Here is a 27631-nt window from a genome sequence, read left to right as displayed (position 1 = left end):
GATTTCTGGTATATAATAGTATTTTACATAGCAAATCATTTTATTTTGCATTTTAGACAGATTTTTGTTTCTTAGAGAGTCCATTTTAGACAGGTTTTACTTTATTTACTTACAATATAATAATAGATGTAGGTACTTATGATAAAATATACATTTTCTTTTTGAAGATTTTATCAGATGTTTTAAACAGTAGCGATGATTCTTTCACAATACCTCCACCATTATCTGAAAGAATAAAAACTTCATACATTTCTGCTTCTAAAACACGTCTGGAGGAGTCAGATTTTAACAGGTAACTTGAATCTGCTTTTATATTATACATTTCCTTTATAAAGACTTTATCACATGTTTTAAACAGTAGCGATGATTCTTTCACAATACCTCCACCATTATCTGAAAGAATGAAAACTTCATATATTTCTGCTTCTAAAACACATCTGAAGAAGTCAGATTTTAACAGGTAACTTGAATCTGCTTTTATATTATACATTTCCTTTATAAAGACTTTATCACATGTTTTAAACAGTAGCAATGATTCTTTCACAATACCTCCACCATTATGTGAAAGAATAAAAACTTCATACATTTCTGCTTCTAAAACACTCTGGAGGAGTCAGATTTTAACAGGTAACTTGAATTTGTTTTGTATATTTTGAAATTTAAATAAATTTTAAAATTAATTTTTGTTTAATGTGAAGCTGTAACTTACATTAACCTTGTACACATTTCCAGCAACAATACCACATTGCAAAATATCAAATTCAAACATTTTTTGCCTCATTTAGTGGCCAGCTTCAGGCTTCTGCCAAAGTTCCAATTTGCATTGGAAATAAATAGAAGTCTGAAGCTGGCACTAAATGGGACTGAAAACATTTTCACTTTATATTTTTCAATGTGATGTTGCTGCTGAAATTGTGTGCAAGGTTAATGTAAGTAACTGTTGTATTAATTCCAGCTTTATGTATAATCTGTGATTAATGTGAAACCATTTAAAATTTCAGTTTAACATCTACTGATGAAAGTGATAAAGAATTCAATGCATGTAAGTGTTTAATATTAAAGTTTTTAAGTTAATGGTTTTCTAAAATCAAAAGACAAATGCCTATCTGATGTTTAAGCTGACTTAAATACATCCAATTTGAAATTCACATTTGTACCATAAATGGCCACAGCAACATGATTTTTTGTGACTGTATTTGATTTATAGAGTATTCCACAATCATTCTTTAATTGAGGATCATTCATTTAATTTGCCAAAAGACTTATAATAACTTACAATTCATAATTCACAGAGATTGCAACCATCTGATTTAGATGCCAACTTATAATAATTAATTCAATTAAAAATGCATATGTGAACAGTAGAATAAAAAGAGTAATATTCTTTAGCTCATTTATTTACTTATCTAAAGCAGTGGTTCTCAATATTTATGCACTCATAGCATACTTGAACAATTATGTGAAGGTCATGGCACACTTATTATTAAATATTGCAGGACCAGCCAACATATCAATCACAAAACTCTGTCTTCTCTATGATGGTTGGTGCAAACGTCTGAAATTTAGTTGATAACACATATAAGTGCTTTTTTATTTACAAGTTTTAAAATTTTAAAGAAAATAAAAATAAAAATTTGTTGTTTTAGCTTTTTAATTTATCTTGTTGGCACACTAAGAATTACTCACTGTGTCAACAATGTGCTATAGCATGTCAGTTGGAAACAATTGCTCTAAAGAGCCTTCCTATCAAGAATATAGAGTGTTAGATTTTTATGAAGAGGCTTTAGAAAGTACATTTGTTTTTCTTTATTATTTAGTTTAGTTAATTTTATATACAGTGATGTTCCATACTTCAAATTTAATTCATTTTAGGATGCTATTTGAAGTCTGAATCAATTTTCCCCATTAGAAATAATGGAAAGTGAATTAATCATTCCCAGACCTTAAACAATATCATTTTGATAAACTTAAAAACCAAGACCTTACCACTCCTTATTAAAGCACAGTAAATGCAACTTTTATCTTATTACTTAGTATATACATATTTTATTGTCACACCATTAGTCACATTTGCTGATTTTATTGCTTCCTTATTCTTAAGAATGGTACACTCTGTCAACTTCAGCATCTTATACATGGCTGCCAGAACTGCTACACATGCACTGCTTTCATGCTTTGTGATAAGTTTCTTTTTCACTTTGATTGTCAATACTACAACCGTCCTCTTAAGCTTCATTGCTTCCACACTTCTTGGATGCCATTGATATGGGTTATATAATAATATAACTAAACACATGAAAAGTAAAATGAAAAAAGCAATGAAAACACACAAACATAATGCAAGAGATGCTTTCAGTGATAGCAAGTAATGATTTGGGCATGCAAAAGATGTTAATTATGCAGTCAGTGCATTTTTTCACTTTGTGTTCAAACATAGAAGCATTGTTTGAAGTCTGGAACATTCAAAGTTAGAGTTGTTTGAAGTAGGAAATATCTCTGTAATTTGAATTAAAAGTGTTATTGGTACATGTTCTATATTAATAAATATTTTTTTGATAAAAATTATTTCAATATTTGTATAATAATCAATTAAATTTCATTTGTTGAGTTTCACTGAAATATAAGCAAATTGGTTGAGCCTGATTATTAAAAGATAAAACCTATCGCTTTATTTTTATAAATACTTCAATATCCAAAAGTATTGAAGTATGATTCCATTTAGGCTGAAATCACTTGCATTAGAATGTGAGAAATAATGTGTGTAGTTTTTACAATGAATTTAGTAAACACTACCATTGATATCAAAATAAACAAAACAAACTCAAAAAATTTGGAATTAATTTTGTCCATTTACAACTAAAATTTCTTAGGCAATGTATTGCACAGAATGCAATTCAATTGAAACAAATAGATTTTCAAAATGAATAGTTTCAATAGAACAAATTTCAACTGATTACTTGAAGAAGTTGCCATTATACAAGGATGTACAGTACTTTCATAACAGCAACATTTATAATTATTAACATTAATACAAAATGGTGGCATATCTGCCTACCTTTAGTCAAATTAATTAGTAACTAATCAGAGACATAGTCCAAAAATAGGCTGATTGTTTGGCATTAATTGATTGGCGTACTTTCACCTTCTATAGTGGCAGCTTCTTTGTGAAATCAGTTGAATTTTCTATTCAAATTACTCAAATTATTCTTTAAATATTTACATTTTTTTTCATTTTTAAAATATATCTTTGAATGTCATTGGCAATAAGATTTTTGTTTATTATTTGCATTTTTTCAAAATATCTTGATTTTCTTTATTTCAATAGACCCATTTTTTTAAAGAATTAAATACAGTGAGGTATGCTAGAATGAACGATGCTACAATGAACAGTTTTATCTACAAAATAAAAATATTAGAATGAACATAGATGCTACAACAAATATGGCTGACATAGCATATGCATGTGCATAACATGTCAAGGTTTTCCTGCTTTGATTAAAACATTAGTCATTGTCTTTATGATAGTTTGTAAATTTCAAATATGCTAAAGATAAAAATTTTTATCTTTAGCATAGATGATAAAGATCAATGATAAAGAAAGATAAAAATGATCAATCAGATATAGATCATTCAAAGCTATAGAATGTTATAATTTGGAATGCTCAGTTTTTTATCTTCTATCTTTTTGTCTGATAATCTGAAGCAGACTGCTAAAGAAGGCTGAAAACATTTGTGTTGTAATGAAAAATTTGCTGGAAAAAAGAGGAAGGTGATCTTTTGTAGCCCTGTAGAAAAGTTCCAGCTTTTGGAGGACTCTGCACTTGTTATTTCTATATATGGAGCATTAATGCTATTGAGTTTTGGTTGTTAACAGTCAAGTCAGTCTAAATTCGATTAGTCCTAATTGTTAGTTAGATTAGGGACTCTTAGCTTGGTTTCCAATTAGGATATGATAGGTTAGGTTAAATTAGATTAGGGTTTGTTAGCTTTAATCCTCTGGTTAGGTTCATCTTAGGTTATAGTAGATTAGTTTAGTTAGTGAGTAAGTTAATGTTTAAAAATAAAATAAAAAATAAAAAAAATTTGGGGTCTTGCCTGTTTCTCTCTGTTGGTTCATTCGTCTTGTCTAGTTTGTCATTGTGTTTGTTTCCTTTTTGCACTGTCTGTCTAGCTGTTAAGTAGTATTAAGATTCGCAATTGCGTTCAGTTTTATTAGTATTAAGTAGATATAAGTCTTTCTACTAACTGCCACTTGGCACTAACTTCTACACTTATCTATTCATGGCTGCTACACTCAGGTTTTCTTTTAGACCCTTTGTAGGACTATGGCCCTTGCAGCATAAAAACTGCATGCTAACATCAAACATAGAGAGTACTGTAGCCATATGTATGCCATTCAGAGGGATCCTATCTTTCTCTACTGTCTATCTTCTCTCCCTCCTCCTACCCCTCCCCTTTCCCTTACCCTCTTTTCTGCCAGCTAAACATTTCATGTACGACCAATGTCTTTCTTGTATGTATGTATGTTAACAGTCAAGGTGGAGGGAAAATAGAGCGGGAGTCATATGTCTTAACTTGAGTGGGATTGGACTTGATGAACAGTTCAGTTGTTCTTGGCATTTACAATAAGAGTAGAGATAGGTAATGCATACAAATGTTCTTTCTTTTTGCTAAACAGCATAGAATTGCATTCTGGAAAAATGACTAAGTCTGTTTGTGGACCATATGGCACTTGCTTGTAGATTATTAGTGATTCATGGACTATACTTTGAGAATCACTAGCTTGGTGTATTATATATACAGTGGGTGACCGGTTAATGAACATAATCTGTTCCAAGACCGTTTTCGCTACTCAAATTCTTTGTTAACTGATTATTGATTTACCATAGATTTTTATGGGAATTTGATTAATTAATTTGGAAGACTCCCAAAAATAAAAAATTATATACTTTATTTCTACATTTATTTATATGTAAGAATAAAAATACATATATACACAGTCTTGCATTTTTATCAGTTGTGTTTTTTTTCTGTTTGTGAGGATTAAAGAATCTGTCCAATGTTGATTGCTTTCTCTCTTCAGGATTTTTCAGAAGTAATTAATAGCATTGTCGTTGTAGAGATCCCCAACCAATTAACCTCAATCTGGTTTGGATGCCATTTGGATGACCATTGTTCTGACATCATCTTCAAAAGATCTTTAATAGCAGATGTTGGCATTGGTCCTCTTTCAGAAAAAACATATCTCGCTGAGTTTCTTGGTGTTTTTCATTTAACAGTTCTTGAGGTTCTTCTGTCGTCAGATCAGTTTCAGGTTCCATTATAAGCTCTTTAACGTTTCCTGTTTCTCAGATGTTATTTTTGTTTCTCCTTTAGCTACTTAAGTCTTCTTGATTATATCTTTCTTAGCTAAGATTATGCCTACTGTAGACTTGTTCAAGCCATACTGCCTAGCAACATCAGACATCTGCCCACTCTCTATCTTGGCTATTAAACTTTCACTTTTTGAAAATGAAAAACAAATCCAATACTTAACGAGTGCCTGCCCGACAGTCTCGTGAAGACTAAAAAAATTCTTTCTGTCAGAAAAATAAATGGCTGGAATTACAATGGAGAGTTTCAAAGTTCAGAGAAATATTATTTGATCAGTATATACCAGGTTGAGCATCAATGTCGACTTCTCCTACACTCAGAAAGGTTTCAAATTGCTACCTGGAGACAAGGGAAGACCAATCGATATTTGTTAGTTTAAATCACTTCTTGTGTTTGTTCTGTGAGGTGTTTGTTGTCCGAACATAAAAATTTTGCGCAAAAGTGTTAATTGTCTGATTTGTTCACAATCCAAACTGTTCATTAACCGATCACCCACTGTATATAAAATTTATTTTTTAATAATTTTAAAAGTGTATGACCTTTCAATTATTGTATACTTGATACTACTAGATAATAATCTTAATAAAACTTTATTTTATGAGAATGTTTGATACCAACTCATTAAATCAACATTTATTTAACACTTAAATTTCTGTTTTAGTAAATATTTGTATAGTTTTATTTATTTTTCTTAAAACTAAATGCTATTTTATAATATTTAGAAAAAATTTTTCTTATTAATTATGTTTAAAATGAAAAGGAAAATACAGTATACTTTTTCATTATTCAGTTTTTAAAAATTAATAAAATTCTTAAATACATGAAATTAGATTAAAACATTATTATTATTAATTTTAACAAAATATTAACATAATCTGTTGCTGTTGAAAAATTAATTTTGTAATTTTAAAGTGCTTGACAGAGTAAAGACTCCATTGAGAGGACAGGAAACCAGTACTTTACCTAGGTAAATAGAAATTTTATAATTTGTAAATCAAGCTAATTTACTAGAATTAATAAAGTTTTTATGAGAATAATTATTATGAATTTTTAGCAGTCTAGATGAAAATTTCAAAAAGTTTACAACTGTTGAACAGAAACTCAGATCATTAAGAATTTCTTCTCCAAAAACACATGTCACACCCATTACTTATAATCCAGTTACACTTCCAAGACATAAGAAAACTATAAAAAATGTATTTTCTTCAGCTGAGATTAATGAATCATTTGAAACTAAAAGACTGCCAAATGAGAGTAAGCATTTGAGTTAATTTTTTAAAATATATTAAATTTTACTAAAATGCTATTTTAATTACAGAAAATGTATTTAATTCTGAAAGGAAAAGAAACTACGTGACAAATAAATCTTCCGAAACCCCATTGAAAAAGGAAGAAAAAATTTCTTTTTTAGAATCTCTCTCATCCAAAATACCAATTTCAGATATTCATAAAGATGCTCTTCCTTTTCGTACAAATTTCAAAAAGACAAAAGATGATCTAATAAAAGTTCTCTATAAAAAATATAATGATGCTGTTTTTAGTAATAAGGTAATTATTAATATTTTTAAACTTATTTATTTTAATAGTGGTTTGTATCTTTAGTAAAAAGGTTACTTGGACTTTTATTGATAAATTTATTGATTTCATTTATTGATAAATCAAATTCTATTGCAAAGTAAAAGCTGTACTATTCCATCACTAATACAAATTTTTATCAAAGACTGTATAAGTAGTTTTATTCATAACATTTTTAGGACTTAATATTTATCTTCAATAATACAAGTTAGCTATTTTTTTAATTATGCCTGGCTATAGGATGATCCATTTACAGGATCACTCATTAGATTAAAAGTGCATGAAACAGTTAAACAAAATTTTAAGGGTCAATTTACAGTCCAATGGCATTGCATTGCCATAACAGCACATTTCATGGAATTCTGCTATGTTTGCTGTCCTCTGCTCCACTAGATAATGAACTATAGACACACTTCTGGTCTAGCAACATGATTCCAAAGTTGAATGATATGTGATGCCAACGCCATGCTGTGCTGATTTAGCCACTGGTCATAGTTTGGCTATAAAACAGATGATAATGATGATGATAATGTCAATCCCAGCAATAGTTAGCAACCTGAAACTTCATACTGTTGTTGGATTATGAACTGACAAATTTGTTTTTGAAATGTTGGATTTTTAACTCCATCTGGGTTCTGTCATTTGTAAAGAAACCATAGTCATAAGCAGACTACTAATAATGATTAATCAAATATTAATCATTTAAATTAGAAAGGTCTGTTGTGTACATATTGAGCCACTAATTAATAGCATAGTTTGAATGGAACAAAGAATTGCCAAGTTCTAGTAAAGGAAGGATTGATATAGAATTTTTACAAATAACACATTACTTGCAAAAATTATAAAACATAATTGTAAACTTTTAGTTTGATTTATATGTTTCATAATTAAAGATTAATTGTAAAACATGTAAATCAATGCATGTAAATATTGCAACTAACAAAGGACTGTTTAAAAGTACAGTAGAATCCTAATTAATCAAGACTCTTTTAACCAGATGTGTTGTGTAGAGCAATTCATTTCATGAATCTTGGCCGAGCAATACAAAGTACTCAAAATGAATTGTTAAAATATTAAAAAGAATTTACTCTGGTGACTTCTTTCAGCGATATAAATTTAAGAAAGATTAAAGAAATTTTAATTGTTATAGAACTTTGATTTTATTGCAGTTTTGTCAATCATTTTGTACTGACATTCTGTGTTACCTGAGTTCTTGATTATCTGAAGTATTCTTATGTAGTTTATATTATTTTGGATAGTCAAGACTCCATTCTATTAACATAATTATTTCATTTTATTTATGTTTTGTTTTAATGCTTTTTATTGGATATTACAGAATTGGTATTAATTTGGATTTAACATTTGGTTTAATGAATGCTTATGTTAATGTAAATTTGCTTAACAGAAGGAAAGTATGGTAATTGGTCAAAAAATGACCCTCCCCAGATTTTTACATTTTTGGCCTCAGGACACCTTGAAACGTCAAGAAATGTAAACAAATTTGGAGTTTTTTCTGTGTGTGTGTGTGTGTGTGGCACAATTTTGTTCAGCCTATTTGAAGCATAACTCCTGTGCATTTTGTCAAAAATTTCTGAAATTTTACAGGGAGGCTTGTGTACTAGGGGGATTGACGCTATTAAATTTTGGTTCACCAGCACCTTCATAGAGGAACTCTACATCCAGAACACTGCAGTAAATACTACACACACACACACACACACACACACACACACACCAGGAATTTCAAGACTCTTGCTGTGTTCTAACCAAAATAAATCGCAACATGACAGACACCTCTAGATTACATGTTGTCCTTCAGGTAACTCCTAGTAACAGGAACACATTAATTCAACAACAGTATGTTAGTGTGCAATGGGTGATAATAGCTGTAGATGACTACATTCCTCTCACACGCTGCTACAAATGCTGTGGTTATCGGCATCTAGCTAGCAAATGTACAGAAAAACCACTGTAGTCACTGCATGGGCAACCACAACTGCAAGGTTTGCCACATTGTGGTCTTTCCCTAAGCGAAGTCAAGAGAAGGATATCCTCAATCTTCCTTACACACCGGTGATTCAATCAAAAAATATACACTTACGTAAAACCAGATAACCGGAGTGGTTAGTATTCAGGTCGCAAACGTTTTCGTAGCCTCTTCTAGGCTCTTCTTCAGGCTTAGTAGTAATAAATTCGAATATATTCCTTTTTGAAAGAACCGAGTTTCGAATTCCGTCACGTGAAAACGTTCCAACATATTTTTTAAAACGAAACAATCGCCGTTCTGTGTAGCGCGCATGCGCTTCGAAGTGGCAATGATGTTAATGTTTAAAAATTATCTTCCAGCAGTAACTGCCACGCTGCTGAAAGGACCAACTCGTCTTTAAAATTGATGCACGTGGTGTTACATCCTGCTCTGTATATTTCCATAGCTTCCAATAATTTGAGATGTTCCGGGTGGTTAGTGGTGAGGATAATGCGAGCTGCGGTAAAGTCCGCCGTGACTTCTTGATCGGTGGCATATGTTGAGAGAGCTGTTGTGAGTCTTTTGTGTGCTATGTCCGCCTTATGTTCTTTAATCCTTATCCCCATTGTATGTTTGGTGGAGCCAATGTAGACCATATCTCTGTCAAATCTGTGGTCTCTGAGGGGGATGGTGTATATTCCCGGTAGTCTGATTGGGTTCGGAGGATCTTTTCCGTTACGGAGTATTTGGAAAATGGTCTGGCATCTTCTGTAGGCTATACGGACTTGACGTTTTTTGGATATCGTAGCATATATCGATTTTAATCATGGGTTAAAAGTGATAGGGATCCTTTCAGTATTGTTTTCTTGAATATTTAAGCGCCTTTCTGTCTGATTGTTACCTTGTTTCTGGCACTTTCTGTACTTTCTACATAGTCCCCTTATCAGGTTGGTGTATCCGTGTTCTACTGCTATTTCGTTTATACATTTGATCTCCTGATTTAGTGCCTGGTGAGAGGAGGAGTGCGTAAAGGCCCTCCTAACCAGTGCTCTAAAGGCCGCTATTTTATACTGAAATGGGTCACATGATCCCATCGGAATATACATGGAGGCAGTATCAGTTTTGCGATACACCGAAGTGTGTATGTTTGGCCCTTCCAAAGCGATATCTATATCCAAGAAATGGATTTTAGAGTTACTATGCTGCTCCACCTCAATTACCAGACCGTACGGATTTTTGTTCATCGCTTCAGTAAATTGATCTATATTCGGTTCCATCTTCCACAGGATGATGACGTCATCAATGTATCGTTTATAGAGCAGTATGTCGGGTAGGAAGGTAGGAAGAGTGATGTTTTCCAAACGTCTGACCACCATTTCGCACAGATCCCCCGACACCGGGCTCCCCATAGAAACACCCTTATTTTGCATGTAAATAATCCCATTGAATTGAAAAACCGAGCTATAACAAATCAAGTGTGCCAGCTCCAGAACCTCTCGGTGTAGTGATGTATCGTTGACCTTAGAGAACAGGAAGTCTCTTAGTGCGCAGAAGCACGGAGGTAGCTCAATGTAGGGATATAATGATCTGAAGTCCAATACTGTAGCGTAGACTGGGGAGGAGAGAGTTTTAAGCTGTTGTATCAGTTCAATGGAGTTGGATATGGTAAACTCGTAATCCTCTAGGTGCGTGGTGAGCAAGTTGTGTGTGGCTTTCTCTAATATTCGAGTTGGGGCCCTGGCCTTGTCTACTACCGGTCTTAGCTTCTGCTCCTGTTTGTGTGTCTTAGCAAAGGCGAACAATTTAGGAGCGTCGGGGGCATCCACGATAATATTCTTTAAATTTAGCTTGCTGGCGAGCTTCGAGTTGGCTAATCGTTTCACCCTGGATTGTAGCTTATCAATATAATCCTCTTGGTCCTCTGTACATTAAGATGATCTCCATATCCGGAATGCGATTCCAGATATGGAGATCATCTTAAAAGGACTTCCGGAGAAACAAAGGGAATATTATAGATGGATGGCAACCTTTAAGTTAAGACAGACCAAAGAATCAGCCGAAGTTTATTCCCTCCGCGATAAATTACGGAGAACGTCAAGATGGTTACGTCACAATCGTATCACATTGGTCAGAGCAGACAAGGACAAAAGATTAGTATTGATGAAACGTGATACCTATGAGAGGCACTTGAATGAATACATCAGAGAGACCCAATGTACAGAGGTCCAAGAGGATTATATTGATAAGCTACAATCCAGGGTGAAACGGTTAGCCAACTCGAAGCTCGCCAGCAAGCTAAATTTAAAGAATATTATCGTGGATGCCCCCGACGCTCCTAAATTGTTCGCCTTTGCTAAGACACACAAACAGGAGCAGAAGCTAAGACCGGTAGTAGACAAGGCCAGGGCCCCAACTCGAATATTAGAGAAAGCCACACACAACTTGCTCACCACGCACCTAGAGGATTACGAGTTTACCATATCCAACTCCATTGAACTGATACAACAGCTTAAAACTCTCTCCTCCCCAGTCTACGCTACAGTATTGGACTTCAGATCATTATATCCCTCCATTGAGCTACCTCCGTGCTTCTGCGCACTAAGAGACTTCCTGTTCTCTAAGGTCAACGATACATCACTACACCGAGAGGTTCTGGAGCTGGCACACTTGATTTGTTATAGCTCGGTTTTTCAATTCAATGGGATTATTTACATGCAAAATAAGGGTGTTCCTATGGGGAGCCCGGTGTCGGGGGATCTGTGCGAAATGGTGGTCAGACGTTTGGAAAACATCACTCTTCCTACCTTCCTACCCGACATACTGCTCTATAAACGATACATTGATGACGTCATCATCCTGTGGAAGATGGAACCGAATATAGATCAATTTACTGAAGCGATGAACAAAAATCCGTACGGTCTGGTAATTGAGGTGGAGCAGCATAGTAACTCTAAAATCCATTTCTTGGATATAGATATCGCTTTGGAAGGGCCAAACATACACACTTCGGTGTATCGCAAAACTGATACTGCCTCCATGTATATTCCGATGGGATCATGTGACCCATTTCAGTATAAAATAGCGGCCTTTAGAGCACTGGTTAGGAGGGCCTTTACGCACTCCTCCTCTCACCAGGCACTAAATCAGGAGATCAAATGTATAAACGAAATAGCAGTAGAACACGGATACACCAACCTGATAAGGGGACTATGTAGAAAGTACAGAAAGTGCCAGAAACAAGGTAACAATCAGACAGAAAGGCGCTTAAATATTCAAGAAAACAATACTGAAAGGATCCCTATCACTTTTAACCCACGATTAAAATCGATATATGCTACGATATCCAAAAAACGTCAAGTCCGTATAGCCTACAGAAGATGCCAGACCATTTTCCAAATACTCCGTAACGGAAAAGATCCTCCGAACCCAATCAGACTACCGGGAATATACACCATCCCCCTCAGAGACCACAGATTTGACAGAGATATGGTCTACATTGGCTCCACCAAACATACAATGGGGATAAGGATTAAAGAACATAAGGCGGACATAGCACACAAAAGACTCACAACAGCTCTCTCAACATATGCCACCGATCAAGAAGTCACGGCGGACTTTACCGCAGCTCGCATTATCCTCACCACTAACCACCCGGAACATCTCAAATTATTGGAAGCTATGGAAATATACAGAGCAGGATGTAACACCACGTGCATCAATTTTAAAGACGAGTTGGTCCTTTCAGCAGCGTGGCAGTTACTGCTGGAAGATAATTTTTAAACATTAACATCATTGCCACTTCGAAGCGCATGCGCGCTACACAGAACGGCGATTGTTTCGTTTTAAAAAATATGTTGGAACGTTTTCACGTGACGGAATTCGAAACTCGGTTCTTTCAAAAAGGAATATATTCGAATTTATTACTACTAAGCCTGAAGAAGAGCCTAGAAGAGGCTACGAAAACGTTTGCGACCTGAATACTAACCACTCCGGTTATCTGGTTTTACGTAAGTGTATATTTTTTGAGAAGGATATCATCAGCATAAAGAAGACAGTTAATTTCAACATGAGAAGATAATGCTATCATAGAACTTTGACTTCTCAGAAAGTTAGGAAAATTGTTCAAAAACGAAAAGGATAGGACTCAATGGTTCTCCTTGCCGTAGCCCTCTATTATACTCAACATAATCAGTACAAAATGAAAAAGTCTCCATAAGATATCTAGTATTAGAAAAATGACTCTTAAGTAAGTTGACAAACAATGCAGAAAGACCAATGCTCCTAATTTATACCATAACAAATCATGATCAACTGTATCGAAAGCTTTCTTGGGATCAGTAAAAGCAGTATATAGTTTCCCTCATTTCCTCAAAAGTGATATTTAAATAAGACCAGTCAAAATAAACAAATTATATTCGACACACCTATTTTTAACAAATGCTCCTTGGAGAGATGTAACAATATTAAACTCCGTAAATTTTCGTCTGTTGGAGAATTATTCTTTAATTAAAATAAAGACAAAATCTGCCCAAAAGGGATCACCATTTATTTTCTCTGTGTTCCAAGACAATACACTTTTTGGTGACTGACCTTTCTTTCTAGGCTACTTGTCGCCAGAAGTTACTAAAAAGTCCTTTTTAAAAACACAAAATACCTCCAATTAAAATTATAGATAATTTGTAAAAAAGGAACTGATGACATTCAGATGTCTTGCTTGTATCCATCCATACCTTCTTTGGAGGTTTTTGGCTGCTTTTATCCACTTGAAACAGGCACTGGAAAATGTAGATTTTTAAGACAGCTGCCCCCTGGTGACGATATTTGTAGAATTTTCATCAGTAAATTTTTGTCTGATGGAGAAAGAGACAATACAATACACAGACAAGACAATACACTTTTCGGCAACTAACCGAAAAGTGTATTGTCTTGGAACACAGAGAAAATAAATAGTGATCCCTTTTGGGCAGATTGTCTTTATTTTAATTAAATATTAAACTCATTCATCCAATTCCAGAGATGATTTGCCATAATAGTTGAAAAAACTTTTCTAAATACAGTCAAACCTGTTTTTATGCGGGGGATAGGGACCGCATTAAAAAAGACGCATTAAAAAAAATCGCACGAAACTTCACGAATGGCTGTAAAAAATAGTTTTCGCAACACAATTAAAAAATATTTTTTTTATGCGGTCAACAGGGACCGCATAAAAAAAGTCTCACATAGAAAATAACTCAAAACCGTACGAAATAGAATTTATTGACAACAGATGTCAGCACTTGACTGCATCGTCTGGTCTATCGTCTGTTTTACATATTTTTGTCCAGGTGGTGTTTTGTTGACTTAAAAACTAAATTATTTCATTTTTCGCATATTCATGCAATAATATTACTATAATAAGTGCATTTATGCTATAATAAGTTTATTTAGCTATAATAAGTCAACGTGAGACATGACGAATCGCACGAGACTAGTCGCCAACTACACCGCACAAATAAAAAAATCGCACAAAAAAAACCGCATAAATTAAAAATTCGCATTAAAAAAAATCGCACAAATAAAAATCGCACATAAAAAGAGCGCATAAAAACAGGTTTGACTGTACACTAATTAAAGCAATTGGTCTATAATTAGTTGATATCTGTCTACTTCCTCTCTTATAAATCATTCTTAAAGTAATTTGTTTCCAAGATAAAGGAAAAGAGCAACTATACCAAAAGAAGTTAAACGTGTCCAATATATCTAGTAGTATTTCTGTAGAAAGATATTTTATCATTTCATTCCTTATATTATCAAGACTGGGGGCCTTAGATGATGATAATTTTTTGATTACAGTTTTCAATTCACTCAAAGTGAGAGGATCATCCAAAAGAGGAACATTATCAAAACTTAAATTAATATAAATTACTGTATTTGGTCCAGCAAAATACTCTTGCAAATAATTCAACCAATCCAAGAGGGATATAGCATTTTCACGTGGTTTCTTAATTCGAAATTTATTAAATAGTAACCAAAAATATCTAGTATTTTTAGTCTTCAATAGTAATGAATTTATTTTAGCCAAAAATAACTTTTTCTTTGCCTTACATTGCAACTTTTAACTTTTATTTAATTTGCAGTATTTGTTCAATAGATTTCTAGTTTTGTTTCTATGAAACATTCATAGTAGTCGGTTCTTTGTTTTCTTTAAACATAGGCACTGAGGATCAAACCATTGCTTCTCAAATGATGATGATGAAATATTTTTCTTAACCATTTCACATCATAAAGCCAAAGTTAACAAAGTTTTCAATGGTTTATTGTAGTAACTGTGCGCATCCACCACAAAAGTCCCTTTAACTGAAGTATATAGTGAACTGATCAGAGATAAATAATTGTCCAATCTTTCTTGTCTCCATATGTAACGAATTTTTGGAAGTTTCAGAGTCAATATACTATCCGTCATAAATTCAAATGATATTGAAACTGGAAAATGATCAGAATTGAAAATATCAAGAACTCTAAAGTCTATTAATTTATCTAATCTATTCCCATCACATTTACTGTTATTAGATCTATAACAGATAGACCAACTGTAGAAAAAAAAGTAAATTTAGCTGGATAGTCAGAGGCACTTCGACCATTTAAAATGTATAATCTATATGACTTAATCAATTGTAAAAAACTTTTTCTTCTTTGGTTCAATATTAGATCATTAGATCTTCAGGAATTTAAAACATTAGTATTACTCCCAGCATAAAAATTATCCAGTTCCTCGCCTATTCTAGCATTCATGTCTCCCAAAATAACTATATCATTCTCAGAGAAATTTCTCAACAAGTCTTTCATTTTAGCTAACAGTACATGATAAAAATCTATTTTCAAATAAACAAGAATAATTATCAAACTATAACTAAATGAACAAAAATTTTTCCTATAATTAAATCTAATTACTATTAGATTGTCAGAGTTAAACAACATTTCTAAAAAACCTAGTTTTTAGGAAACTGCAAGAATGAGACTGCCATATGGATGGCTGGGACCAGTTGATTTTCTAGCACGTTGTTCATATAAAAACAAATCTGGGTTCAACAAAGAAAGAACCCGTTTATAAGAGTTATTTGACCAAGTCTCAGTAAAAGCAACTAAATCATAATTTTGCAAATATATAAACTCTTGGTCATTCACTGTCAAGTCCAGTGTTCCTTGACAATTCCAAGACAATTATTCTCATTTCTAAAGTTTTATCCCTTTCTTTAGCAATTGTTCCACTTAATTCTTTTGGCTGGATTTGTCTAAAAAAGTATCAATTTTCTATAATTCATTGATTTCTAAATTGAAAGTGAATTTGTCACAATCAATCATCAGGCAATCGGCTTTCAGAAATACTCTTTTATTCAAAGATTTAGCTTCTGCAAAAAAAGCAACAATTTTCTACTCCTTAGTCTTGATCTATATAACAAATCATCAAAGACCCTAATGAATGAGTACGATGGCAATGCCTGAATTTTCTTTAAATTTTTAAAATTAACTCTTTTGTCATTTTGAGTATAGAGCTTAAACAAAATAAGCTGAGTTCTTGATATTCGATAATTATTAATAAAAGAAATAGACTCCCTGCTTTGTCTTTTAAACAATTCAATAAAACTATTAGCATTATTAACTATTTCTTCGTCACCACACTCAAATGATAATGTTATATTTCTTCGAATTGTATATAGAATCTATATAATAATTCTGAAGAGAAAATTTATCCATACATACAGTTTTAAAAGATGAAAGTTTGGTAATTTCTCCTTCCAGGTGGGTTAGACATTCATCATACCCCTTATGTAAATTAGACAGCTAGTCAAATTTTGATGATAATTCTTCCAGTTTTGATAGAATAGTATCAAAATGTTCCTTGAGAAAACACAGAATCTTCTGAGATAGTTGTGAAGGAATATCCTGCAATGCAAAATAATTGTCCAGTCGAGATGATTTCAATGTTGGTTCGCTTGGAGATTGGTGACGTTTACCAGCAGAAGTCAAAGCTTTATTGCAAGGTGAGGAAGGTGGTGTACGAGACATTGAACCTGGATTAAGTTCAACTCCTCCAATAACAAGCAAAAAGAACAAAATTAAAAAAGAAAGTATCACAGTAGAAAAAAGACATCCTCAATAAAGTCAATTAATGGTAAACAGTTGAAGTAGTTTGTAACAGTAAGTTGTAAAAAAGCATGCCAACAGCCAGCACTGTCAAAAGCGCCCCAAATTTGGATTATAAAAAATTTAGATTAGTGCAGGTTTGGATTACTAAGAGTACACTGTATATATTTGAGTTATAAAGCACTGTTATGATATATATTATGGTTCTATGTATGAGTGATTTTATTCTTGTGTTCTTTCAGCTTCCTGATGACTTATCTATTACTTGGAATACTCGTATGACAAAAACTGCCGGCTTTTGTTATTATCATCAGATAGCAAGAACCAGATATGCAAAAATAGAACTGTCGACTAAAGTGTTAAATTCGGCGGGTAAGTGTATTTTATTACCATTAATTTCTAAGAGTGCTTAAATTAAATATGTAAAATATTTGTTTTCTACATTTAGATCGAGTAAGAGATACGCTGATTCATGAATTATGTCATGCGGCATGTTGGATTATGTATGGTTATCGTGATGGACACGGGACTATTTGGAATTATTTGTAAGTGCTTGACATATTTTAGTTGTTTTAAAAAATAAATAACTTTAAATTTTTATTTTGTAAGTTGATGTGATACAAAACTTAATAATTTTGGCATTAAATGGTTAAGTTAATTATGGTGTAATGACAGTACAAAGGATTGCTGTTTGATATACATGTAAAAATCATTAAAGTTCAGGACTAAAACTAAATTTTAAAAGTGTAAAACAGAATTAATTTGATTTAAGTGCATACGAAAAACATAATGGCAAAATTGGGGTCTAATTTGTTATTCCATTATAATAAATATAATCCATTTCCAAGTGTATTTTAAAATTCAAAAATAACAGTAAAACATAAAAATTTCTGTTAAAGTTTTTGAGAAATATTTGATAGTATGTTTTACTTTATTTTGGGAAGTAAACATATCAAGAAATGCAACAGACAGTTTAATTTTATAATTATTATTATTAATCTCTTTGAAGCACTTAAAACATAACAACAACAACAACTCCATAATGCAATGAAAACAAGAAACAGGCTTAAATATAGAATTCTTTGTTTTTTTATCATTATAAAATTGCATTTTCAAACAGTTTGGGGCCTCAAAATGAGCCAGCAAAGCTAAAAAATGTTTGGAATTAAAATTCCTCTACAAGAAAATATAGGTTTCTTATAACTTTTTGTTAAGTTAATTATTTTAGATTTAGTTTTTGATTATTAAAAATATTGAGAATAAATTTAAAAATTTATTTTAGGGCAAAAAAAGCAAATAAATTATTACCAGAATTACCAGAAATAACTAGATGCCATTATTATGATATAATGACAAAGTATGTTTATAAATGTACAGGATGTGGAGGATGGTAAGTGTATATAAGCATTTATTATATTACAGTACTACTATATTAATAATAATATAGTTAATATAATAATTTGTAAGGATGTTGATTAATGTAGGGTCATGTCAAAAGTAACACGAAGAAATAAATACAAAATGGAGGTAAGAACACAACACTCGTTTATTCAACAGAAAGCACGAGGAATAACATGCCACTTAATGGGGTTCACACAAGTTAGATCATGGCAAGGACCGTAGAGTAGAGGGTGCGATGATTCCAAGTTTAAGGGTTACATTTACAACTACCTAACACCCTCTCTATCGGTGTGCCCAGAGTCTACACATAGGCTATAATTAAATGTTCAATAATTTCTCTACAACCACACACACATCATACATATTGTATTAACCATTTTTACTAATAGCTTGAGAGCACAGATTGGCTTTACCACTAGACTTATTACATCACCACAAAACAACAAATTAGACTTAGAAAAACAATATTTTATTTTCAGAATGCATTTTTGGACATGGAGTCCCTCATCAGCTTTTGCTACAAAATTAATTAATGGGAGGTTAATTTTTAAAAATTGTTAACCTCCCATTAATTAATTTTGTAGCAAAAGCTGATGAGGGACTCCATGTCTGAAATGCATTCTGAAAATAAAACAGTGTTTTTCTAAGTCTAATGTGATGTTTTGTGGTGGTGTAATAAGTCTAGCGGTAAAGTAAAGCCAATCTTAGTGCTCACAAGCTATTAAGAAGACTAGAAAGAAGCGTATCATAGTATTCACTTTTACTAACACAAACAGTTACCGGAAGTTCTGTCTAGGATTTTGCTCAGTCCAAGTAGCTTGTCATTCACTTCATGTTTATTTCTCAGGAGAGCTTTGTTAGTATATCAGCTTTCATCTCTGTGGTTGGGATGTATTCTATTTTAATTTTGCCTTCTTCTTGAGCTTCATGGGAGAAGTGATACCTGATATCATTGTGTTTGCTTCTGCCATGGTGAATGGCATTCAATCTTACCTGAATAGCACTCTGGCTGTTGCAATGAATTATTGTCGGTGTATCCACATAACTCTCAAATTCCATTTCTCTCAATCTCCTTCTTATATGGATGATTTCCTTGGTCACATCGGATAGGGCCATGTACTCTGCTTCCATCATCAAAAGTGCAACAGACTTTTGCTTTTTTGATTCCCAACTAACAGGTCTGTTAGCTAGAATTAGCATGTTACCTGATGAAGACTTCCAGTTGTCAGCATCACTGCCCAATCTGAGTCAACATATGTGCACAGCTTCTTATTGCACTTCTCGTACTTTAGCCCATAATTTATAGTTGCTTGAATGTATTGGAGTACTCCCTTGGCCATTTTCCAATGAACGATGCTTGGATTGGTGCAAAAATGGCTTAACACGCTAGCCGTAAACTCCAGATCTGGACGTGTCGAGTTTGCAGATAAAGGAGTCCATTGATAAGCTCTCTGTGTGGTTTTTTTTTTTCATTTTATTCATTTCACTCTCTGACTGTGGAGCCATTTCTTTTGTCAATTTCTGATTTGATTCAATTGGTGTTGAAACAGGTTTACATGGTTGCATGTTAAATCTTTTTAAAAAGAGGTTTTTAGTGTACTTTTCTCGAGTAAGTCTCATCTTTCTGGTAGCCCCTTCTCTTTCTATCTGTATTCCGAGAACTTCACTTGCCATGCTCAAATCTTTCATTTTGAATTCTTTCTGAAGAATGTGTTTAATTTTTCTTATCATCTCTAGGTTGCATGAGACAATCAGTATGTCATCAACATAAACTATGATCACAATGTTGTCTCCACTTTCATTTTGGATGTAGGCGCAAGAGTCGGCACTCGTTCTTTTCATGCTTATATTTAGCAGGTAGCTATCTAATTTCTTGTACCATTCATATCCTGCCTGTTTTAATCCATATAGGAGTTTAGTTAAATGACATACTTTATCTTCTTCTCCCTTCGTTTTGCAGTTTTCCGGTTGCTCCATATATATTTTCTCCATTAAATCCCCTTGTATGAAAGCTGTGATCACATCCATTTGGTGTACATGCATTTTCTTTTCTATGCATCCAGTGAAGAATGCTCAGATCGATTCATATCTTGCTACTGGAGTGAATACTTCTTCAAAGTCAATCCTTGTTTCTGCTCATATCCATATGCAACTAATCTGGCTTTGTAGTGATCAACAGTGCCATCCTGTTTTCTCTTTATTTTATATACCCATTTATTTGAAATTATTCTTTTGTCCTTTGGACATGGGACTAACTCCCATGTATTATTTTCCATTAAGGACTTACACTCTGAATACATGGCATTTGACCATTCTGCTTTTCTTCTCAGCTCAATGCTTCTTTTGCACTTGTAGGATCTGGCAGCTGAATGCATTTTGCGATATCTGCTACTTCATCGTACACATTCCTTGGTCTTCTAGGCTTTCCAGTTCTAATTAATCATGGATGTCCCGCTTTGCATTTTGGTTGTGAATTTGATGTTTCATTATCATGTAAAGGAATATTTTCATTTTGCGCATCAGTAGAAGGAACATTACTTTTATCAACTTCATTGTTTTTCATGGTCAGTATTAAATCTGAAGGTGCACTAAACAAGTTCTGTTTTGTGCACCATCAATGCTTATCTTCAGTTTCTAATTTTTCGATGAAATGCACATCTTGAGCCTTTATGACAGTTTTAATGCCTTGCTCCCAAAGTCGGTATGCGTTTGACTCTTGTGAATAGCCAACTAGAACATATTCTTTTCCTTTTGGTTCAAATTTGTTTCTTTTATGCCCCTTTTGCAGAGCAATTGCCTTGCTGCCAAAAATTCTTATAAATCCAATGTAGGGTTTCTTTCCAATCCACAGTTTGAATGGAGTTTCTTCTTCTAAAGCTTTAGTGGGACAACAATTTCTTATACAGGCTGCTGCGTTGATGGCTTCTGCCCATAAACTCTGAGATACCATAGATTGAATCATCATGCATCTCGCCATCTCAACGAGAGTTCTGTTTGCTCATTCTGCTATCCCATTTTATTGAGGAGTATGCTCGACCATTAATTGCCTCCTTATTCCTTTTTCTTTAAGATAGCTGGCAAATTCTTCAGATTGGTATCTAAGCATTGCTAACTCAATGTAACATGTCTTGTCATCAATGAATATCACAAAATACTTAGAACCACCTAGGGATTCCACACTCATTGGACCATATATATCAGAATGGATTAATCCCAGCATATTTTTCTCTCTTGTGTCAGACAACTTAAAGGGTATCTTTCTTTTGTAGCATATCTCACAATCAGTTCTATCTTGGGTTTGTTCCAATGGTATTCCTGATACCATTTTTTTGTTTGCTAATTTATTTAGGTCGTTGACATTTAGATGACCAAGTCGTTGATGCCATCTCAAAAGATTGTCACTTTCACTTTCTTCTGCATTCAATGCTGTGTCAGGTTTCATCTGTACTACAAATAGTTGATCTCTTTTTTTTGCTATCATGGTGATGGAGTAACAGTTGCTGATTCTCTTTTGAATGTGACAGAATATCCATGTTCTGTTATTTTAGTGACAGATATCAAATTTCTCAAATCTGAAATGGCCATGACATCTTTTAGCTTAATTATATTTTTGGTGTTGTTGACATGCATGCTTACATTAATTGATCCGGTTCTGACGGATTTTAATGCATCTTTTCTTGCAGTTTATTTCTTTGTGGAGATCTTGATTTATCTCTATAAATTTCATACAGTCGTTACACATGTGCGGTGGCTCTGCTATCAAGACACCAGTCTTTTGAGTTTAGAGTTTGGGCTATTTGTACCATGACTGCCATAGCATCACTCTTTTTTTATGCACTGTTTCTTTGCGAATTTCTGTTATTATTTCTACATTCAGCTGCATGATGGCCTGGTTTACCACAAATGTAACATGTCTCTGTAAATTGCAAAGGAAGATGATTATTTCCTTTTGGGTAGTTTGTCAGGAAAGAGTTTTCCTTTGTTTCGATCCTGTGTATAGCGCACTCTTTTCGGCTGCAAACTTTTTCTTCTCTTGTTATCTTATTTCTTCTTCAATTAGTTTTATTTTTAACGATTCAGGCTTTGGTATATTGTCTCTGGACTCAATGGCAATTTGAAATGTTTTGTATTCGTAGGATAATGAATTTAATAACATTATAGATAGTAACTCACTTGGAATTGGGATACCTGCTTCTTCCAATTGTTTAGCTTTTTCCATAAATTTAGTTACATGTCTCGACATTGATTGTTCAGTTCCCTTTTTCATCTGATAAAGTTGTCTGTATAGTACTGCTTTTTTAATTGGACCTTTCGATTTATGTATCCTTTCCAACTCATTCCATTCTTCTTTGGCAGTTTCTGCCCTTTTTATGTGGTTCAACCGATTCTGCTTAATGCCTAGTAAAATTAATGCTAGAGCTTTTTCATCTTTTGTTTGCCAATCTATTTGATCAATCTGTTTGGTTTTTCTATGGATCCATTTACATACGGCCAAAGTTCATTACAAATAAGTATGCTATGCATCTGTAACTTCCACGATTCATAGTTACTATCATCGAGTTTGTCTACATGTTGCGTCCCCATATTATTCATGGCGTCATTCAAACGGGTTATGCCTTTTGTTAGCAAGCAGGAATATATCACTTACTTGATTCTCCAGTTAAATCCTCTTCATATGATATATCTCAATCATTAAACCAAACCACTCTCTGCTACCATGTAAGGATGTGGGTTAATGTAGGATCGTATTGAAAGTAACACAAAGAAATAGATACAAAATGGAGGTAAGAACACAGCGCACATTTATTCAACAGAAAGCATGAGGAACAACACGCCACTTAACGGGGTTCATGCAAATTAGATCATGGCACATATAGTAGAGAGTGTGACAATTCCAAGTTTAAGGGTTACATTTACAATTTCCTAACATAATTTAACCATTTATTATTAAATCCTAAATGGCATATGCTTTGATTTGTTAGAATTCAACAAATAGAAAATGTAGTTATATTAGGATAAATGACACTTACACATCATATAAATTCACATATAGTACATTTTGTAAATCTTGGCTTGGATGCCATATTGTACAGTACAGTAGCAAGGATGAATCTATATGAAGGTACAAATCATATGAATTTAATAGAATCTGAAGTAGTACATCTCAGGTCGACAGCATAAATTTTTTTAAATATTGCAGTGAGTGCAACATTTGGGTAATACTCAACACCTGGCCAAGATTCATGAAATGACCTGTAACATTTACAATAACAAATTTTTTATATGTGGTTTCTGTTGTTATAATTGTTAAAATAATTACATTAATAATGTAGTTTGGAGTGGTTGAGGTAGTATAGTTTTGAGCTGTGCCTTGGTGAATAATGTTTTTTGCAATAGTTGCTTCATTTATCTTTGGCTTTACTTGGCCTTTCTTTTTCCATTGAAAATTTGGTGTGATCTTGGGATGAAAGCAATTGAAACATAATGTTAGTCATACTGTTTCTCTTATGCCTACATCTGAAATTTATGTCAAGCATACCTACTTTTCTCTCAAAGAGAGAAGTAGGTATGCTTGACACTTTCTCCTGCTTCATACATAATGAACCATGAGTGTCAGAAATATTAACTTTGAGTGATTTGTTGGTTGTTATAATAACCAATTTAAAAAAAAAATTTTTTTGTGTTTGAATTTAGAAAATTTTGAGGAGAGCTATTAAAAACAATAGTAAATTGAGCAATGAGAGAGTGTCAAGCAGAGTTCAGTTTTTATCTTTATGTTAACTGTAATGAAAATAGTTATAATAAATATTGTAGAATGTCTGAAATAAGAATTTTTCAGTAAACTTTTAGTAAACTTAGTAAGGTTTTTAGGTTTAACCAAGTTTGTTGATTTTCTTTTGAATTTGTTGAACTTCTAACAATATTCAGACCTTTGACATCTGACATTAAGTTATTATAAGTAGAATGAAAGATAATACAACAGTTTATAAAACTCAAATAAGATGTAAATAAAGGCTCATACAAAATCTAGTTTATAACAGAATAAAATAGAATGTTAATATTTTATTGAATTGGAGCTTATAGGATTTACATGCTGATGTATGTTCAAGTTATAGAAATGTTAAAGTTGAAGACTTAAAGTTGAAATCATATGAATTATGCCATATCACTGCATATAAATGTAGCATATTTATTGTATTAATATACAAATAAATTTATAAAAAATTTTATTTGTTTATTAGTAAAATTTATATTTAAATGTACATAGTGTCTCCTAAAAAGTAATACAGGCTAATAGCTCAGATTCAAGTAAATGATGATTGCTCTCATACGATATCAAGGATGTGCTATTCAGTGGATTTTCTCCTACCCCATAAAGTTGGGTAAAATTATCTCACTTCCTATTCCAAATAGAATTACATTCCAATTGTAAATTTGTAGAGCAGGTCAAACTTAGTACATTCTACATTTTGTTCAATAAAAAAAATTAAAAGAGGGTTATCATGTATTCCCAAAAATTTGAAGGTTTGTGTAAGTTTAGCTTTCTTTTAATGCTGAGCTGCTTTATAAGTATTTACTTCTCAAGCTTTAAGCAGTTTGTGATAAATACAGTTCAATTCTTCATTTCATGAACCTTAGTTAATTACAAGGGGGTTAAACTATAATTTAAAAGTGAAGTTAGTAATATTTAACAAATTAATGTAATAGCTTAGTACAAGATAATATAAAATAAAATACACAATAATAATCAATTTTTGAAAAACACAATAAATTAATTATATCTTTCCATTACTTAAATCTCATCAAAACATCTTTCTGTAATTGGTTGAAATTTTGTGTAATGAAAGAATATATACTTCCAAGTTTTATATTCTTGCATAAGGCAATTATTACAAATTCTCTTAGAATGTACTATTAGCTTAAACAACACTTTAAATACTTTTTTCAGCATGACTATAATAAAAATACGTTATTAATCGAAAATTTGTTCTAGTGGGTCAAGTATCAAGCAACTTTTTTCCAGAATGTGTGTTTTGAGCACTGAGTTATTTCAGTACTGAGATACCACCATATTTCGTTTGTCATTTTACAAATGATTGCCTACCTATAGTTAAAAGAAAGTTTAATAGCACTTATCTAAAAATGTTTAAATAAACTTTATTAAATAGGAAGATTAATCTATAAAAACAAAACACAATGGATTTTAAAGGCTAAAATCTGAAAGCAATGACAGCAACACCCAATTGATAGGATAACTTTTTTCTTCGTTGTCCAAGCTTTCCTATCAGTTTTCATTAAAGTAAACCTGATGGAAAGCACAAAATAATTTGAAAATTTCAATATTCTAAAATCCATGGGCAAATTTGAGACATGCATGCTTACTTGAATAAAAAAAAAAAAAATCAAATAACAAAGTTTACACTTAAAAATTGTGAAATTTTGTATTGAGGATTTCCAAAACATGTTAGAGCAAAATTGTGTTGTATGAGATACCTGTATTATAAAAACATTTTGATAATATATAAATATCATTTTTCAGGACAGATTTTTGAAATATTTGAACATTGTTAATCTTAGAAAAAATATTTTTGATTTATATAGGTTTTGATTTCTTTAAAGAGGTTTAAAAATAAATTAAAGATTAAATTTACTGAAAAATTTTTAAAAATTAGAAAAATTTATCATAATAAAAATGTCTTTTAATCAGTCATACAAATATTTAAGTAGTAGTTTTGTTTTAATAGCATTGGACGTCACTCTAAATCATTAGACGTCAAAAGGAAGCTGTGTGGACGTTGCGGAAGAACTTTTGAATTGATGACAAATAGAGGGTCTGGGTACACAGTCAGCACTTCTAAACCTGTGACGGGATTTGCTCGTTTTGTAAAAGAAAATTATGGCATTGTTAAAGAAGCTCATCAGGGAATCAAGCATGCAGAAATAATGAAAAAGCTCAGCATCCAGTTTAAGTCTATGGATTCTTTGGATACTGCCAATGAATTGTAGACCTGTCCTTTAATAATATATTTATTTTTAAATAATTAGTTTTTAATTTAAAGTTGATTTTTTATCAACTTTTAAATGTTTTGTAAAGTCAGTATTTGCTATGAAGAAAGTTGCTTTTAAGTAGGATTTTAATTAAGAACTATTTATTTGAGATTTTAAAAATATTTTATTTATTGATAATTAATAAAAGTCATAATATAAAATTTTTAAAAAGAAAATAATATTTGAGTTAATCTGAAAAATTAATGGATTAACCAAAATTTATTTAGTATTTATTATATGTAAGAATAATAAGTTTCTCATAGAGAATTTTTTTTTTTTTAAAACCTTAACAAAATACAAATAAAAATACTCTATACTCTTTGTCCTCCTTATCACAATCACAGGAACATGATCCATATTGGTGGAGTCCACCTTTCTTTATAGGCTATTTCCTCACCTATAGAGAAATTTAAAGTGAATTTTTATTTACAAACTGGATGCTCTCCCATAATTTGTTGCATAATCCAAAATATGCAATGTCTTAAGAAAATTTCAAAGAAATTTACATAATATCCAGATGTCTAACTTGCCATTAACATGCATTGTTGTTTCAGCTGTACAATGACATGATAGTTGTGTCAAAGAACAATAGAACAAGATACAGGATTGTGTTTAAATTATATTTTTGGTAATAGAAAGAATATTACAAAATGCTTTAATTGATAGGCTTTATCTTTTGATTTTATTGGATTATCTGACATTTTTGTATAATTAATAAGAGCTGTAGTGTAGAAATACAAGTTTTGTGCTTTGAAGAACAAATAGTGCTACAGCTTGAACTATAGTGTTAGCTATTAGCTTGAACTACAGATCTTCATCTGTTCATTTTTACAAAGAGTATTACAGAATTCACATTCATATCTTACTAGTAGAAAATTCTACGTTGTTATTACTTAAGTTCAATCAATAAGCTTCAAAACTACAAGCTTAATACTTTTAGTTCACTTGTTCACAGGTGAACTAAATAAAAAATATTATTTCTGATCTGTAAGACTAAATATCTGCATCTATAATTCCAATATAATAAGTCCTGTTAATTGATAAAAAAAGTACTAGTATACAAGATAAATTTTAAATTATGATAGAGGACACAAAGGCATAATAATTAATGAATAAGCAATGCCTGGTAACTTCTTCATTATT

The 27631-nt window shown here is 32.2% G+C and overlaps 1 protein-coding gene across 6 annotated transcripts in view; it reads left to right on the top strand.

Moving 5' to 3' along the window:
* LOC136970150 (germ cell nuclear acidic protein-like) overlaps positions 1-27420 on the top strand; it is a 44005-nt gene extending 16585 nt beyond the window's left edge. For 2 of the 6 annotated variants that reach the window (XM_067264548.1, XM_067264549.1), the window contains exons 3-12: positions 168-292; positions 359-460; positions 1002-1042; positions 6286-6340; positions 6428-6627; positions 6692-6921; positions 17281-17410; positions 17487-17583; positions 18321-18428; positions 26185-27420. In XM_067264548.1, coding sequence (XP_067120649.1) covers positions 168-292; positions 359-460; positions 1002-1042; positions 6286-6340; positions 6428-6627; positions 6692-6921; positions 17281-17410; positions 17487-17583; positions 18321-18428; positions 26185-26446 — 1350 coding nt within the window. In that variant the 3' untranslated portion in view covers positions 26447-27420. The remainder of the gene's footprint in view (positions 1-167; positions 293-358; positions 461-1001; positions 1043-6285; positions 6341-6427; positions 6628-6691; positions 6922-17280; positions 17411-17486; positions 17584-18320; positions 18429-26184) is intronic. The other 4 variants (XM_067264551.1, XM_067264550.1, XM_067264553.1 and 1 more) reach the window with 4 other exon arrangements.
* Positions 27421-27631: the final 211 nt, after the last annotated feature.

Source organism: Centruroides vittatus, unplaced genomic scaffold, assembly GCF_030686945.1.
Source record: "Centruroides vittatus isolate TY-2023 unplaced genomic scaffold, ASM3068694v2 contig_19, whole genome shotgun sequence".
Lineage (NCBI taxonomy): Eukaryota > Metazoa > Arthropoda > Arachnida > Scorpiones > Buthidae > Centruroides > Centruroides vittatus.
Note: the sequence above shows the minus strand (reverse complement) of the source record. Positions and strands in the feature narration are given on the sequence as shown.